The following is a 14,679-nucleotide window of genomic DNA, read 5'->3' on the forward strand; positions in this document are numbered from 1 at the left end:
CTAGAAATGTTTCATATTCAGACCAAGTAATATCTTTTAATTCACTAAATGTGAACGTTCATTCATTAGTGAGATTCGGTTTTTACACATGATCAAAACAAAGTTTTCAGATGTTGGAAATATCTAAATACATATCTAACAATAAATATATATTTATTTAATAAATATCTAAATACATATAACTAAGACAAATATCTATTTAATAACTTACCTTCTGATATAGCTATAATCTTTACAGTGTATGTACCATTTTGGACATATCTAGATTCAAAGTCAGGAATTTTTGCAAGTTTAATTTCAGATGTGACTGAATCCACAGAGACCCAATTGTCCATATCTTCCAGTTTTGCATATCTGTTATAAAAGAAACATAAAATTAATTTTGAATTCTGGATAAATTGAGAATCTCTAACATCTATAACTCTTTCAAGCTTAATTTTCTTCTCATTACATATACTCTTATTATAGGCTTTTTTTTTTTGAATGTTTTCAATTTCTTGAAAAGTAAAAACATTCATCCTAAAAGCCCTTCTCTTACTGCATATCACACTTCCTTGGAACCGTCCTTATTCCTGTAACATACTAGATATATAATTAAGGGTGATCACCCTCAGCCCACTAACCCAAGAAGTTTGTAAGCTGCTCTGTGGTCTGTCCTACAGCTTTGACCTAGTGTTCCCTTAAATTTAGAGTAAACTTTTGGGGAATAATTTAGTTACACAACAAAGACTGGTAGAGATAAGTACTCTTACATTCTATTGTTTACTGGGATATTCCCAACATTTGTAAATATCAACTTTAAAAATCAGTGATTGCCTTAAATGGAAGTATCTAATAATTCTGGAATAGTATTGTTAGGAGCAATAACTTTCTTTCAGGTTGAATTGGTTAAAAGTGAAAACAATGCTGATAAAATGATTTCTGGGTTTCTTCCTTCAAAGCGAGGAGAATTAATGTGGAAAGAGCCAAATCTGGGAAGTCAAGGGAATATTCATTTTATGTTTTCAATAATGTATGTAATTAATACCATCAAGTTTAGCATATAAAAATAGAAATACAAACCAGATATATGAGTATCTTGGTTCAATCAATCAAATTGATAATTTATTTTCTATTAAGTGGTTGTCCAGGTACACAGGAATGAATGGCTAATTTACAGCAATATTTATTTATAGTGCTATTTGAAAAAAAATCTAATTATATGTTTGAACTAAATTTTTCTGCAGCTTTTTATTTCTTTTTTATTTTTTTTATTTTTTTTTTATTTTTTATTTTATTTTGAGACAGAGTCTCACTTTGTTGCCCAGGCTAGAGTGAGTGCCGTGGCGTCAGCCTAGCTCACAGCAACCTCAAACTCCTGGGCTCAAGCGATCCTACTGCCTCAGCCTCCCGAGTAGCTGGGACTACAGGCATGCACCACCATGCCCGGCTAATTTTTTGTATATATACTTTTAGTTGGTCAATTAATTTATTTCTATTTTTAGTAGAGACGGGGTCTCGCTCAGGCTGGTTTCGAACTCCCGACCTCCAGCAATCCGCCCGCCTCGGCCTCCCAGAGTGCTAGGATTACAGGCGTGAGCCACCGCGCCCGGCCTTTTTTATTTCTTCTAGTGAATAGTATTATAATACATTTGGATTTTCACAAGTATTTCTGAATTTCACGTCTGAAATTTGTGGCCTGGACAGAAGTTGCTGTCTATGGTTTACCAATATTCATACTTATGATAAAGGCAGAGTTTTAGTAATAAGAATCATATTTCACAATGGAATGCTTTGTGTTATCTCATTTAGGAAGTTTTCAGACTGGGCGTGGTGGCTCACACCTGTAATCCTAGCACTTTGGGAGGCCAAGGTGGAGGATTGCTTGAGCACAGGAGTTTAATACCAACCTAGGCAATAGTGAGGCCCCCTCTCTATTGTAAAAATCAGACACCATTCTAAGTAGCATAGCTGCTCACATGTTATAGCAAATATCCATAAGTAGCTGATATACATGAATAATCAGAAAAACAGTAAATTATGACAAAGCAAAGGGAACGGTCCTTCTACTGCCCTTACCAACATTTCAAAATGATAATCAGTAATTATTAATAGGTGAACATTTGCAAAATAACTTAGCTATGACTCCCATTCCTTATCTGTAAAATAATAGGTTGGAGCCAATCTTTAAAAACTTCCTTATTCTAAAGTTGTGATTTGTATGCTAAAGAATTAAATAAAACATTTTTGAGAAATAAAGAGGCGCTGGGTCATTATTCCTCTAGGCAGAACGCATAATCTTTTGATATATTCATAGCCCCTAACAAAAACAGCAGCCAAAATTAAATAATTTGGTGGGAAACAGACGTTTCAATAGATAGCCACATATTACTGGCAGATAATTAATTAGAACACATAAACTTCCCAGTGGATAGCAGTGAGAAATTATTATATAGAAAATGCATCCTTAGTTTTGGGGACTCAGAGACCACCTTGCTAGGTACAGAGCTGTGGAAATTGCAACTAGACCACATAACCTGAGAGAAGCATGGCTGCCCCTACAGGTAGGACGTGCCAAAGAGGGTCACCAAGCCACCGCAGAAAACACAGTGGAAGCTGTTCATTTTATTTCGGAAAAAGGTAATCTGATGAATTCTATTAAAACGAGATTCACTAAAAGGAAAGAGATCATTGAAGAGCTTCTTCCACATTCTCATTCTTGCTACAGTCGGCCACACTTCTAAGCACAATGCTTTGAGAAGTGTTGGCATATGGGGACAGTCATGGTTTGAATGTTGGTAACCCCCCCAGAATTCATATGTGAACCTAATACTCAATATGTTAGTATTAAGATGTGGGGCCTTTGGGAAGGAAGTAATTCATAAATGACATTAGTGCTCTTTATAAAAAGAGGCTCCACTGAGCTCCCCTTTGGCCACGTGAGCAAGAAGGCCCCATCTTGGAAGCAGACAACAAGCTTCACTGGATACCAGGATCTGCTGGCTGGTGCCTTGATCTTGGACTTCCCAGCCTCCAGAACTGTGAGCAATAAATCTGTTTATAAATTACTCAGTCTAAGGTATTTTTATTATTGCAGCCCCAGGAGACTAGGACAGGAACACAGGCATAGGACAGGAACCTGAGCGGCTCTCGTAGTGACCAGGAAGAAGCCACTATAGTTGTGTATCTTGGGCAGTGGGTGGGGATTCTTTAAATTCAGCTGGAATAATTGCAACTAGGGCTCCCTAAACAATAGCTCTGTAGAGACCAGGCATGGCCCTGAGATCTAAGATGTAAGTTGACTTCGAACATTTAAAAATATCATGCAAATCCAAGGTGTCACTGTAGAATGGACACAATCCAGTCCCTTCCAGCACAAGGGCAGCCTCTAGTAGGTTTTCAATAAATGTATTGTGAGTAAAGGTCACCATGATCAAGATTAACATTATAAAAGGTTCACCAATCTCTGAAAAAAATAGGATGGTTTAAATGGAAATTAATTCCCAAGATACATGTGTTAAAAAAAACTGGTTTCCCCATAGTAAACGACATCATGCAACTATTTCTCTGAACCAAACTTGCGTAAAGCAAAACTTGTTGTAAATGTTATCTGCTACGTTTTATCCCCCAATACTCTCAGGAATGAAGACAGATTTTTAGTAAGTTACTTTCTGAGTTTTTCCTTTGTTGCTTTTTAGTTTTTTTCTAGCCAGAACTGTTTTCCGCAGTGAGTAACCCAGCCTCATCCTCACACATAGGTGGCCGGGGGAGGGGATTCTGGAAAAAAGCCCTCCTGGTCTCTCAGTGACAGGCACGACTTTGGGAAATTTAATCTATAGACCTTTGGGGAACTATAATGCAGGGGGTGTGCAGGAATGAAGTGTTCAAATTTCATTATGTTTTTTGAGAATAGGCATTCGAAATAATTTACAACGAGGACATGTGTTCATAACTCTCTCTTACTTTACGCGGGCTGGCTGTCCGGTGTCTTCATCAAAAGCTTGAAATTTTCCAAGGATTTGGCCTCGCCTTGATATATCCGTGCTCTCGCTGGCGTGGACGGAGATTGTGCTGCTTTTAAAATGAATGCCTTCTTTCACATTTTGCACTTTCACTTTGATGGGAATGGAGGTAGGCTTGTATTTGTTCCTGATCGACTTGTGAAAAGCTGCTTTATTAGTGACAATGATACTGAAGTCAAGATTCTTCATTTCTTCATAATCTACTTCCTAGAAAGACAAAACCAAAGAGAATTCTTTAAAATGAGAAAACTGGAACACATAGAACACACACATACACACACGTGGTTTTAATGTCAGATATGATAATGTAACACAGTACAGTGGCATTAAGTATTCCAACTTTTATATCAATGCCAGACAATTAAAAATTCTGTCAATTTGGATATTAAGAAATGTTAAGGATGTCTAGGAAATATTCCCAATTTATTTTCTAAAGGTCAAAATAATTTTTAAAAATAGATTCTTAAAATATCATTTAAAATATACTTTATTTATAACAATCTGAAGTGACTTTTTTAATGAAAAAAATTATTGGACATTCAATATAAATTAATATTCCTTAAAATGTGTTCCATGGGTTCGTTTTGTTGAAAAGGGCTACATAAATACTGTTATCCCTGCCACCTCTGTCCCCTTAACAGAGATTTACACTGCACATTAGCATATTAAAAAATTGAGAACTCTGGAACAAAGAAAAAAATAAAAAACAGGAATCTTCAAATTTGTTTAAACAAAAAACTGATTCCCCTTCTTTTTAGTTTATCTATTAATATTGGTTGCTGTTAATTCCACAAAAGATTAGCCTTCCTTCAAATACTTCTTTGTGATATTTACAATGTCCATTAGATATAATCAGCTTATTACTGTATACATATTTTATGTTCCAATGTTTCCATTTTCTTTTTATAAACATTTCCATAGTATCCTACTATTTAGATATACTTATTTTACTTAACCATTTTATCATTAGGCATTTGGGCTATTTGAAACTTTTAAATATAATTAATGTTTAAAAAATGGGCCCAAGAACTTAATGGACAGATGGAAAATATATACGGATGGGAAATAAGCATATGAAAAGATGCTCCACCTCATATGTCATTAGGGAAATTTAAGTTAAAACAATAATGAGATATTTAAAATAATATCTCATTTAAAATAATATCTCAATATTTAAAATATTTAAAACAATGAGATTATTTAAAATAAATTTAAATTAAAACAATGAGATACCACTGCACACCCATTAGAATGGACAAACATAAAAGTTCCCAAGAGTAAAAATATATATATATTTATATATATCATATATATATATAATTAATACTGCTCTGAATATTTTTATACACATTATTTTTCCTCTGTTGATCTACATCCTATTACTAAAAGAATTACCTGGTCAAAGTTTATTTAGGTTCTGTTGGTTTTTATTTCTAGTACCTCTGATCATTTAGATGCACTGAACATTTCTGCTCGTTTCTTCACTGTAACATTAAATACATTATATGTATTTATGTGACTTATAGCAAAGCTGTTCACTTGTTTTTTGGATGATTCATTATGAATTTCATTTCCTCTCTGTAGTGTTCTGGTTGGATAACAACTTCTGCCCTTTGTAAAATATGGATCACTATGTTGTTGGGACAAGGGCAGAGAAATGGCTAGAGAAAGTACACTCCTTGTAATTGTAAAATCTGTTGAAAGTTCTTTTAAGTCACTCTTGCACTTGACATGCTTGATGTAATGGCATGCTGTATGCTGGATGAGAAATAAAATCTTCCTGCCAGATGTCATTAGTATTCAAAGGCCAAGACATTACAGAAAAAAATTAGGTAGGTCTTGGGATCATAAAAATGTTTCTGATCATCAGTAGCCAAATGCTTCAAAGCAAATGGAAAAATTTCCAGCATTATAAGCAATGTATGAGGGCGCATACCTCTATTTTTCACAACTCTGTCAACATATTTTATCATTCCCATTTTTGCTATTTTTAAATAGCATTAAAGATTTTTAAACTTATTTGTTAATTTGTTAATAAAGCTGTGGATTTTTCTCATGTGATGGTTTACTATCTCTACTTCCATATTTTAAAATACCTGCTCATCTCCTTTGTCTTTCTGTGACAGCTTCATTAAGATATAATTTACGTACAATAAAATTCACTGATTTTAAGTGTACAGCACAATGATTTCTAGTATTTGCAATAATCACTACAGTCTGGTTTCACAACATTTGTATCACTCCAAAACACACGTATCACTTCCTTTATGCCTGTTTGCAGTCAATCCCCACTCATGCTCCCCACTTTGGGCAACCCCCATCTGCTTTCTATCCCCATTGTTTTGCCTTTTCTAGAATTTCACACAAATGGAGTCATACAATATGCAGCATTTTCCATCTGGCTTCTTATACATGGCACAATGTTTCTGAGGTTCATTCGTGTTGCAGCATGTACGGTACTTCATTTCTTTACATTGCTCATTAGTATTCCATTGTATGAATACACCACATTTTATTTATCTACTTAGCAGTTGATGGACATTTGGACTGTGATTAGCCTTTTACTATTATGAATAATGCTGCTCTGAACATCTGCACACCAGTCTTTGTATAGACATGTTTTTATTTTTCTTGGGCGGATACCTAGGAATAAAATTGTTGGGTCATAGAGTAACTACTCGATGTTTAACTTTTAAATAAAACTGCCAAACTGGCTATATCATTTTATGTTTCTATCAGCAATCTAGTTTCTCTACATTCTTGCCAATAATTGGTATAGTCAGTTTTTTTGATTGCTATGGTCTGAATGTTTGCATTGTGACCCCCTAAAATTCACATGCTGAAATCCTAACCCTCAAAGTCATGATTTTAAGAGGTGTGGCTTTTGGGAGGCCTAGGGGCCCCCATGAACGGGATTAGTGTGGAGTTCATTGGCTGTTCCACTATGTGAGGACACAGGAAAAAGGCACCACATACGAGCCAGAAAGCAGGCCCTCACTAGACAATGAATCTGCTTTGATTTTGGATTTCTCAACCTCCAGAACTGTGAGAAATAAATTTCTACTGTTTATAAGCTACCAAGCTTATGGTATTTCATTATAGCAGCCCAAATGGACTAAGACATTGATTTTTCAGCCATTCTAGAAGATGTGTAGTGGTATCTCTTATAGTTTTAATTTGTATTTTCCCTGATAACTAATGATGTTGGATATCTTTTCATGTGCATATTCCTTCTTTGCAATATCTTCTTTGTCTAATTCTTTTCAATGGAATCTGATTACTATCCTTATAGTTTAGAAGCAATTACATGATTGAGACAATTTGTAATTTCCTCACTCTGTTGCCTTTTATTGTAATATTAATTTTGCTGTTTTTTTTTTTTTTTACCCATGCCTCTTTTGGTAGAAATAATGACATCCCATTTTTGTGCTGTCACATACACTGAAGACACAGTCATGCATTGCTTAATGATGGGGATATGTCCTGAGAAATGAGTCCTTAGGTGATTTTATGACTGTGTGAATTTAACAGTGAACTCACGCAAACCTAGATGGTATGGCCTACTATACACCTAGACTATGTGGTATATACCCTATTATTCCTAGGCTATAAGCTTGTACAACATGTTACTGTACCAAATACTGTAGGCAACTGTAATACAATAGTAAGTATTTGTGTATTTAAACATACTTACACGTAGAAAGGTACACAAAGAATATGGTATAAAAGATTTAAAAAATAGTACACCTGTATAGGCACTTACCATGAATGGAAACTGCAGGACTGGAGGTTGTTCTGAGTGAGTCAGTGAGTGAGTGAGTGGGTGTGAATGTGAAAGCCTAGGACATTACTGTACATGATTGTAGACTTTATAAACACTGTACACTTAGGGTACAGTAAATTTATAAAAATTATTTTTCTTCAAAAATAAACTTAGCTTACTGTAACTTTATAAATTTTTAAATTTTTTTGGCCCTTTTGTAAAAAGGGCTTAGCTTAAAACACAAACACACTGCATAGCTGTGCAGACATATTTTTTCTTTATATCCTTATTCTACAAGCTTTTTTCTACTAAAACAATTTTTAACTTTTTTTGTTAAAAATAAAGACACACACACACACATTAGCCTCAGCCTACACAGGGTCAGGATCATCAATCTCTTCCCCTCCACCCCTTATTTCACTGGAAGATCTTCAGGGGCAAACACATGCATGAAGCTGTGATCTCCTATGATAATAAAGCTTTCTTCTGGAATACTCCTGAAGGACCTGCCTGAGGCTTTTTTACAGTTAACGTTTTTTTTTTATAAGTAGCAGATGTATACTCTAAAATAATAAAAAGTATAGTATAGTAAATACATAAACCAGTAACGCAGTAGTTTATGATCATTATCAAGTATTATAAACTGCACATAACTGGCTAGACTTCTGCATGACTTTGCAGCACAGTAGGTTTATTTCCACCAGCAGCACCAGAAACATGTGAGTAATGTGTTGTGCTACAACCTCACCAGGCTACAAAAATTTTTAGCTCCATTATAATCTTGGGGGGCCACTAGAGGCGTTCAGTAATTGACCAGAACGAGGCACCAGTTATGAGGCACGTGATGGTACTTCTATTGTAGCACTTCTACTATTTATCAATATATGACTGGTTCTCCTTATGTGTATTATTGGCTTTTTTCCCCTTTTCTTTTGTTTTCAGCAGTATTCTATCATCAAAGTTATTTGCTTTTATATCTCAAGCATCTGGCATGGGTGCACCTATAACTGATGACTAAAAATTATACTTACTTCTTTTTACGTAGATAAATTTATTTTGTCTCTGATGACAGTATTCATTTCTTCAATAATCATAAAGTATGTCTCTTTTTAAACATAAGATAATGTTATTCAACTAGTTTTCAATGCATATAGTCGCCTATTGATAAGTGGTACTCATAATTATTACCAGGAAACTTCAAGTTAATTCTTTTCTATTCTGTCACACATGTATATTATCATTATTCCTCTTTTCACTGTTAGATTTTTACCTAAAAAATTTGGAAACTTCTGGAATCAATTTTTGCCTGGGTGTGTGACTTAATGAAATAGTATTTTGAAAGCTGTAGCTTTGCATTTTATTTTAAAATCTGGTAAGGCAATTCTAACATAAACCATTTAAAAATGCATTGATGTTATTCCTTATTTATTTTGTTACTCACAAATCCATCTTATAATTTTTGTTTAAGAAATTCTATGTGGGTTAAAAGACCCAGACGTCTAAGACTCATATGCTTAATAGGACTAATTCAATTTTTTCTTCATTGATTCAATTAAACACAAGAGATCAAAACACTTTGTTTTCAAATGTGACCCTCATACTACTTATATTAGAATCACAAGTGGGTTTTTGTTAAAAAGGCAAATTCCTGAGTCCTACCCAATGAGACTTTTTGATGGGACACAGGAATCTACATTTTTGGCATGTAGATTTACTAGGCACACTTACGTGTCAAGTTATTGGTTTCTGTTTTCAGATGTTATTTGTGAGGTTTGGCATTACTGTTAAGTAAATAAAATGCAAGGTAGTAAGTGAGGGGGTGTTCAACAGAGGCAAGAGGTTATGATGTGAGAATGCTGTCATCAGACATGGTCTGCAAACAAGACCAGAAATGTGCAAAGCAATAACCAAGCTGGTATCATGCTATCTGGCTGGGACTAAAGTCCTCAGATCTGAATTTGAACTGTAGTATGACAACTTCCAAACCACAAACTTGGGCAAACAAGGATAGTTCCTGTCTCAAACAATTGTGGTGCCAGTTGAGTTTGTAAAGCACTTGTTTTTGGGGCTCAAAATGTATTAGATTCCTCTCCAATGCCAACTTGTCCCATCCCAGTTTTTAAAACGCAGTACTTACCTTAATAAGAGTCAAAATTCCTTCATTAGTTTGAGCATCTGTTTCTATGTGGAAATAACCCCCTTCATTTCCAGATGCAAATGTAAAATTTGCTAACCAATTATCAGAGCCTACTTCATCTGCATCAAACACTTTTATGCGCATAACTTCAACATTGACTTGATTTTCTTCAACCAGCCCTTCCAACTGCAAAACACAAACACAGTGATTTTTATTTTAATGTAATACACACTTAAGTGACATATTTTTAGTTATTAATAGAATTAAAATATAAATAGGTACACTTATTAAAACAATAGTTACCATTTCACTTTCCACTACTGGTATATTGTCATTGACATCCAAAATACGAATCTGAACTTGAGCTTGTTTTGCTGGTTTATCTGTTACTTTTCCATCGCCATCTCTTGCTTCTACCGTCAAAGAATAGCTGCTGTGTTCCTGCAGAGCAACGAAAAATATCCAATTGGTGTCAAAATGAATCGCTCCCTAATTTATCTTTCTGGTTTTAGCATATTTTATCATTAGGAAATGTACCACAGGATATTTTATTCATAAGTTAGGTTTCACGATCTACTGTTATTTGTATAAAGATTCTATTTGTTTATAGGTAGAGCTTTTGTAGAAGGACATAAAAACCTAGAAGAGTTGTTGATAGTCTAATTCTTTTTTTTTTTGAGACAGAGTCTCACTTTGTTGCCCAGGCTAGAGTCAGTGCCGTGGGGTCAGCCTGGCTCACAGCAACCTCAATCTCCGGGGCTCAGCGATCCTACTGCCTCAGCCTCCCGAGTAGCTGGGACTACAGGCATGCGCCACCATGCCCAGCTAACTTTTTCTATATATATTAGTTGGTCAATTAATTTCTTTCTATTTATAGTAGAGACGGAGTCTCGCTCTTGCTCAGGCTGGTTTCGAACTCCTGACCTTGTGCAATCCGCCCGCCTCGGCCTCCCAGAGTGCTAGGATTACAAGCGTGAGCCACCGCGCCCGGCCTGAGAGTCTAATTCTTAAATATGTCTTTGGTGATATTATTAGGAGATAATCCGTACAAGGGAGCACTGTTCCAAATGTAGTTATTCTACACTGGAAGTGATGGCTGGACTGTAGGAGTTGGTTCTTTCTACTTGGTTCTTTGTCTCGAAAAACTTGGTGAACTGAATTCCCCACAGATATGATTCTTAGAGAGTGTGTGCTGGAGAAAAATGTCTCAGATTTCACTCAAAAGTGAACTCTTCTCTTCCAGGTAGTCCCCTTACTATGGCTCTGTTCAGCATGGCTGAGTTTAGGAGGGCAGCCAGTGCCAGTGCTTGGGGTCCTGCGTGGGGCAGAATCAGTCTATGGACAACAGGACAACAGGGGATCTGGAACCAGCTGTCTGGGCCCCAATTCTGGCTTTGTCACCAGCTGTGTTGGACCCACATTTAATCCCTTTGACCTTTGGGTTCTTTATGTGTAAGATGGGGATAATAAGTGGATCTGCCTCACAGGGTTTCTATGTGGATTAAATGGGTTAATGCATATAAAGGGCTTAGAACAACACCTGGCACATGGTAAATGCCCAGTAAGAATCAGCCATTATTATTGGCTACACTTTCCATACTTCAGAGACAGTAGCTTGTTAAAAATCAACACTACTAATTCAAAGTAATACTTTTTCATTCTAATATTATGTGAAAAGGTGTAGATCTTAGACGTAATCATATTCTTTAATTTTACAAAAGTCCCAGTTGAAATGTTGGATACAATCCTTCCCATCTGGGCAGAGTTAAATCATTTTTCCAAGTCATACGAAATACAGTGCACTTGGGTTGATGACGACATAGTGTCCTTAGGATCATTAACATTTTATTCTTGTACACTGTTAAAATCTTCTTGTGTATAGTATTTAAAAATATCTTCTATCTCTCCCTTTTGTTTAAAATTTTCTCTTGAAGTCAGAATAAAGTGAAATTTTTGAGAGAACAGCCTTTCTAGAAAACATACTCAAATTTTCCTTCCAATGTGGTATTTACAATAATTCTTTCCTTTACAAATATTTTTATTCTCTAAGACTCCTGTTTCTACTCCCCACCTTCACCCTTGTAAATGTATTAGCAGTGGAGAAAATTCCTGAAGTTTCATTAAAGAACCATAAACTAAGGAATGTTGCTTTAGGATTCTCTAGTAAACACAATCCTGACTGGGAAGGTCCTAGAACAGTGCTGTTTTTATGTAATTGTTTTGTTTGTTTTGAGACAAGGTCTTGCTCTATTGTCTAGGCTGGAGTGCAGTGGTGTCATCCTTGCTCATGGTAGCCTCAAACTCCTGGGCTCCAGAGATGCTCCTGCCTTGGCTTCACAAAGTGCTGGGATTACAGGTGTCAGCCACCACACCCAGCCTGTGTAATTTTAAATCCTCTAATAGCTACATTTTAAAAAATAAACAGGTAATATTAATTGTAAACAAGTACATTTTATTTAACCCATGCTACCCAAAATATTATCATCTCAACGTGTAACCAACGTAAATAATATTAAAGTGTTATTTTGAATTCTTTTTTTCATTCCAAGTCTTTCAAATCTGGAGCATATTTTACACATCTCAACATGCACCTAGCGCATGTCAATTTGGACCAGTCGCATTTCAAGTGCTCAATAGCCACATGTGGCTAATGGCTATTATTCTGGATAGCGCATCCCTAATTCCAAGAGTTATCCTATGAGTGAGGATTGCAGAACAAAATAAGGAAATCAGAAAAGAATAACAGAGAGGAGAAACTAGAAAGGATAGTAGAGAGTTTAAAAGACAGGTAACAAAAAATATTAATTTACCTCTCTGTCCAAGGTAATACTGGTTGTGAATATCTCTCCTGTATCTTTATTTAGGTAGAACACCGGAGGATAAGCTGGTTCCTGAGACACAATTCTATAGGAAATCTTAGAATTCATAGTATTGGGCTCATCGGCATCTGTTGCATTGATTTTCATCACAAGTGTATCTGGCATTAGAAATAAAGGCACCCAAGATGAAACTCAACTTTAAGTATATCTACATATGTTATTATTTTTATTAATAATTTTAGCTTGCTTCAAAAAAGGATTTCAAGAGCTTATCAAAATCACATGCATTTTTACCATGATAAAAAAATTCAAGTAGATGAAAAAAATTCACAAGTAAAAGTGAATGGTGTATAGCAGCAGGAAAAACAAGATGAGGGCAAGGCCAAGGTTACGGTGAAGTCCTGGGAAATTGCTATAGCAGGGCCATAAATTTGTTTATAATAGTACTAGTGCCAACACAAAGAAAGAAACATGAGCAGACACATGATCCTGATATTTAAGATATAAACAAATCAAGAGAAGCATTAGCTATTCTTTATATTATGATTGAAATCTCTCCCTTGAATCCTAATATAGAGTATTGCACTGAGCAATGTTGTCAATAAATCTTACAGTAAAAACAATATAAGTCAGAGACCAGTAAACTATAGTCAGAGGGCCAAACCCAGCTAGCCACCTGTTCTTGTAAATAAAGTTTTATTGGAACACAGCCAGGTTCATTTGTTTACATACTGTTTATGGCTGCTTTCCTGCTACAGGGCAGAGTTGAATAGTTGCGACAGAGACCTTATCTGTCACATCAATCCACCATATCTGTTCTGAGGATAAAAAAGATGGCATGTAAAGTCCTTTGAACTTACAAGAAAAGCAGTTCTGAACCTATAGCAATAGGCTTATTATTATTTGTCCTGTGGATAATACTCAACTTCCATTAAGATGTGGGATTTAGTGTTCATTTACACAGTGGGGATAAAATGACCTTGGGTGCTTATTCATAAATAAATAATAGGCTCTTACGTGCTGCGCTCAACTCTTCAATAGACCCAACAAAGACGTCCTGTGTGAACATTGGCTCATTGTCATTGATATCAAGAACTCTAACACGTAGTTCTATCGGTTTCTCTAGGTTTTTTCCTTTTTCATCCAAAGCATAACCTACTAACTGAAATAGTGACATAAATAATAAGATTAGATTTAAGCTTATGTAACTGAATCACCATACTATCAAAAAATCATAAAACAAATCATACCTATTACCAAAGAAAAACTATAAACTAATAAATATAAAACCATTCTTACCAGAAAAAATGGTGTTTCTTCTCGATCTAGGATGCTGGTAACATTCAATTCTCCAGTGTCTTTATTAAAGACAAATACACCAAAAGGCGGCTCTGTAATTCCTTTTCCAGTGTATCTGTATGTAACTTTTATTCCTCTTTCTTCTGCAATATCAGAGTGTATCTAACATAAAAATAACAGAGGAACATTTCAGGATGAACTCTCTATCATTTACTATTCTTGACCTCAGCCAAAAGGCTCAGAAGTGATTCTCTATAATTTACAGGCAAATATGTATATATATTTTTGCTCCTGTTTTATTTTTTCAGCATATTATGGGGGTACAAATGTTAAGGTTACGTATATTGCCCTTGTTCCCCTTCCCCCGGAGTCAGAGCTTCAAGTGTGACCATCCCCCAGACGGTGCGCATCTCACTCATTATGTATGTATATACCCGTCCCCTCCTCCCCCCTCCCACATGCCCATATAGGATAAATGTTATTCCTATATGTCCACTTAGGTGTTGATCTGTTAATACCAATTTGCTGGTGAGCACATATGGTGCTTGTTTTTCCATTCTTGGGATACTTCACTTAGTAGAATGGGTTCTAGCTCTATCCAGGAAAATACAAGAGGTGCTATATCACTGTTGTTTCTTAGAGCTGAAATGGACAATTTCC

At 35.5% G+C, this 14,679-nt stretch overlaps 1 protein-coding gene across 1 annotated transcript in view; it reads right to left on the reverse strand.

Annotated features, from left to right (window-relative positions):
• The window catches only part of DSG2 (desmoglein 2), a 46,883-nt gene that overhangs the window by 12,327 nt on the left and 19,877 nt on the right, over window positions 1–14,679 (reverse strand). The window contains exons 4-10 of the mRNA XM_012782558.3: window positions 14,020–14,181; window positions 13,738–13,882; window positions 12,712–12,878; window positions 10,205–10,342; window positions 9,902–10,087; window positions 3,943–4,208; window positions 212–354 (exon numbers count right to left, since the gene is read on the reverse strand). Of these exons, the coding sequence (XP_012638012.2) occupies window positions 212–354; window positions 3,943–4,208; window positions 9,902–10,087; window positions 10,205–10,342; window positions 12,712–12,878; window positions 13,738–13,882; window positions 14,020–14,181 (1,207 nt within the window). The remainder of the gene's footprint in view (window positions 1–211; window positions 355–3,942; window positions 4,209–9,901; window positions 10,088–10,204; window positions 10,343–12,711; window positions 12,879–13,737; window positions 13,883–14,019; window positions 14,182–14,679) is intronic.

This window comes from Microcebus murinus, chromosome 17 (assembly GCF_040939455.1).
Source record: "Microcebus murinus isolate Inina chromosome 17, M.murinus_Inina_mat1.0, whole genome shotgun sequence".
Lineage (NCBI taxonomy): Eukaryota > Metazoa > Chordata > Mammalia > Primates > Cheirogaleidae > Microcebus > Microcebus murinus.